This window comes from Sardina pilchardus, chromosome 1, assembly GCF_963854185.1.
Source record: "Sardina pilchardus chromosome 1, fSarPil1.1, whole genome shotgun sequence".
NCBI lineage: Eukaryota > Metazoa > Chordata > Actinopteri > Clupeiformes > Clupeidae > Sardina > Sardina pilchardus.
In genome coordinates this window covers 47,869,013-47,871,512 of record NC_084994.1, presented here as the reverse complement: position 1 = coordinate 47,871,512, position 2,500 = coordinate 47,869,013, and the positions used below count along the sequence as shown (strand labels likewise).

Here is a 2,500-nt window from a genome sequence, read left to right as displayed (position 1 = left end):
CAGCCTGATTTTGACATTTCCGTTGTCTTGCCCAAATATTCAAAGTCGGGAACGGCGCTCAAAGGAGGAAGCGTCTTGTAATGTGACATATTCAACGACCATTCATTGTCTGTGACATTCCACGACGTTACAACCAAAAGTCTAGCATGTCAGAATTTTTGGGGATTCTCCTGCAACTCCCGTGCTGACACTGACACTGTGACGACACGCGACGAGATGGCAATAGAGATGATCGTGTAATGTGGCCAGTCTTACAACCAAGACGCGGCAAGATTTTGTGGTTTTGTGGTTCTCTGATCGCCTAGTCTGACATGGTCAATTGTAAAAGATAACCGTGACAGACAAAAAAAATGGTCTAGTCTGTACAGGCCATAAGGGTTGACCTTTGACCCTTGACCCTGTGGGCTGCTCACCCTGTAGGCTCCAGGCCTGTGCGGACAGAGAGAAGGGGTCCTTGTAGCTGTAGAGGCCCTGCTTCCACACCACCGTCATCCACTCGCCCGACGACACCAGCTTCACCACGGGCTCGTGCCGACTGCAGCCGTACAGCCTGGGCACAGCGACGACGAGGAGGAGGGGTGTGTGTGTGTGTGTGTGTGTGTGTGTGTGTGTGTGACAGAATGTTATTAGAGGAGATGGTGTGAAATGGGAATGCAAAAAATGGAGCAAGAGTGAGAGAGAGAGAGAGAGAGAGAGAGAGAGAGAGGGAGAGAGAGAGAGAAGGAGAGAGGGCGAGAAAGAGAGAAACACAGATATGGTGTTACAGTAATGTCATCGTGGAAAATTCCCACATCTCTGTTACGCTGTCAAGTAGCGGAAGCCGATCTCATTAATGAGAATCATAGCCATGCACAGCGCCACCTGCCATGCTGACGTGGAACAGGGGACTTCTCAGTAAACAGATGGCGTTGGGTGACAGCGATGTGTTGAAAGTCTCACGCTGTGATGACTATGTGACAAGTATCTCCCAATCTGAGACACCAAGATGTCTACCCGAGGCCAAGACAAGACAGTACTCATAGCTGACAGCACAGCACACACTCTTCATTCATGCTGTTTTGGCAGTGGACTTCACGTGCCAAACTCGTGTGAATGAACTGCCTTTTCTAAATGCCTTTAATGACCAAGTCCTGAGTAAGTCACAAACTGGATTACGTTCTAGTATTTGGACACCTGCCACGACTACTTGGATTGGGTAGTTCTCTTCCTGGTTCTGGTTAGATCATTGGGGAAACACCACACCAGATAGAGTTGTGGCCACTGCTGTGTTATCAAACACACATCCTTCACTCTGATCAAATCTTAACCCCCTACACACATCAACGCCTTCTACGCTGAACCACAGACAGATATCACAGCCTGACTGTTCCTGGAAAGCCACATGCAATCTAAAACATGTGCTAAATCGAAGGAGTATCACTGACTGTAACCGACTCGCGTCTTGATGCATCGCTGATAAAACATCCAAATCGAGAGCATTTTAGCTGTACTTCACTAAAATGGAGTTTTTGAACGGAAACTGTGTGCGTCACGATGTGTCGGAATCTTTGACAAATTTACAAGCATGGCAAATGCAATACAGAGAAGAACGTCTATTAAGGAAAGCTCTGTGTGTCTGTGTGTGTGTGTGTGTGTGTGTGTGTGTCTGTGTGTGAAGCCATGACCTCTGGCCTCTGACCCTCGACTCACGAGGTGATGAGGTGCGGGTCGGAGGGCGTGAGCGCGTCGTAGACGGCCAGGCGGTCGCGGCACTCGGGCAGCAGCCAGTCCACGCGCAGCTCCAGCTGGGAGCCCGGGGGGGCCTGCAGGTGCCACAGGCAGGACGAGCGCTCCGTGTTGGGGCCGCGCAGAGCCACCGGGCCCCTGGGGGCCACCGCCTGGTACCGGTAACAGTCTAGGGGTGGAGGAGCAGGAGGAGGACCAGGGGGAGAGGAGGAGAGGAGGAGAGGAGGAGAGGAGGAGAGGAGGAGGACCGGGGGGAGAGGAGGAGAGGAGGGAGCAGGAGGAGAGGAGGGAGAAGGAGGAGGACCGGGGGGAGAGGAGGAGAGGAGGAGAGGAGGAGGACCGGGGGGAGAGGAGGAGAGGAGGAGAGGAGGAGGACCGGGGGGAGAGGTGGAGAGGAGGAGCAGGAGGAGGAGACATGAAAAGGGAGGAAGAAAGAAGGAGAGAGAGAGTGGGTAGAAGGGGAGAAAAGGGGTTAAAAGAGAAGGAGAGAGAGAGAAGCAGAGAGGAGGAGAGAGATAGAAGGAGAAGAGAGGGGAAGGGAGATGGAGAGAAAGCAAGAGAAAGAGAGTACAAAGTAAGAGAAGAGAAGAGAAGAAGAAAAGAGGTCAGCAAAGAAAAGAGGAAGAAAAGAAGGGACGTGCAGGAAATGAGAACGAGTGAGCAGGTGTCACATATGTGATACATAAAGGAGTGAAAATAGAGAGAGGTGAGAAGATGACCAACACACCAGAACATGACGTACTGTACACAGTGAGCAAGTGAGAGACACTACCAG

The 2,500-nt window shown here is 51.7% G+C and overlaps 1 protein-coding gene across 1 annotated transcript in view; it reads right to left on the bottom strand.

Annotated features, from left to right (window-relative positions):
- LOC134093867 (transmembrane protease serine 6) overlaps positions 1-2,500 on the bottom strand; it is an 18,405-nt gene that overhangs the window by 11,958 nt on the left and 3,947 nt on the right. Inside the window, exons 7-8 of the mRNA XM_062547160.1 lie at positions 1,690-1,894; positions 414-550 (exon numbers count right to left, since the gene is read on the bottom strand). Of these exons, the coding sequence (XP_062403144.1) occupies positions 414-550; positions 1,690-1,894 (342 nt within the window). The remainder of the gene's footprint in view (positions 1-413; positions 551-1,689; positions 1,895-2,500) is intronic.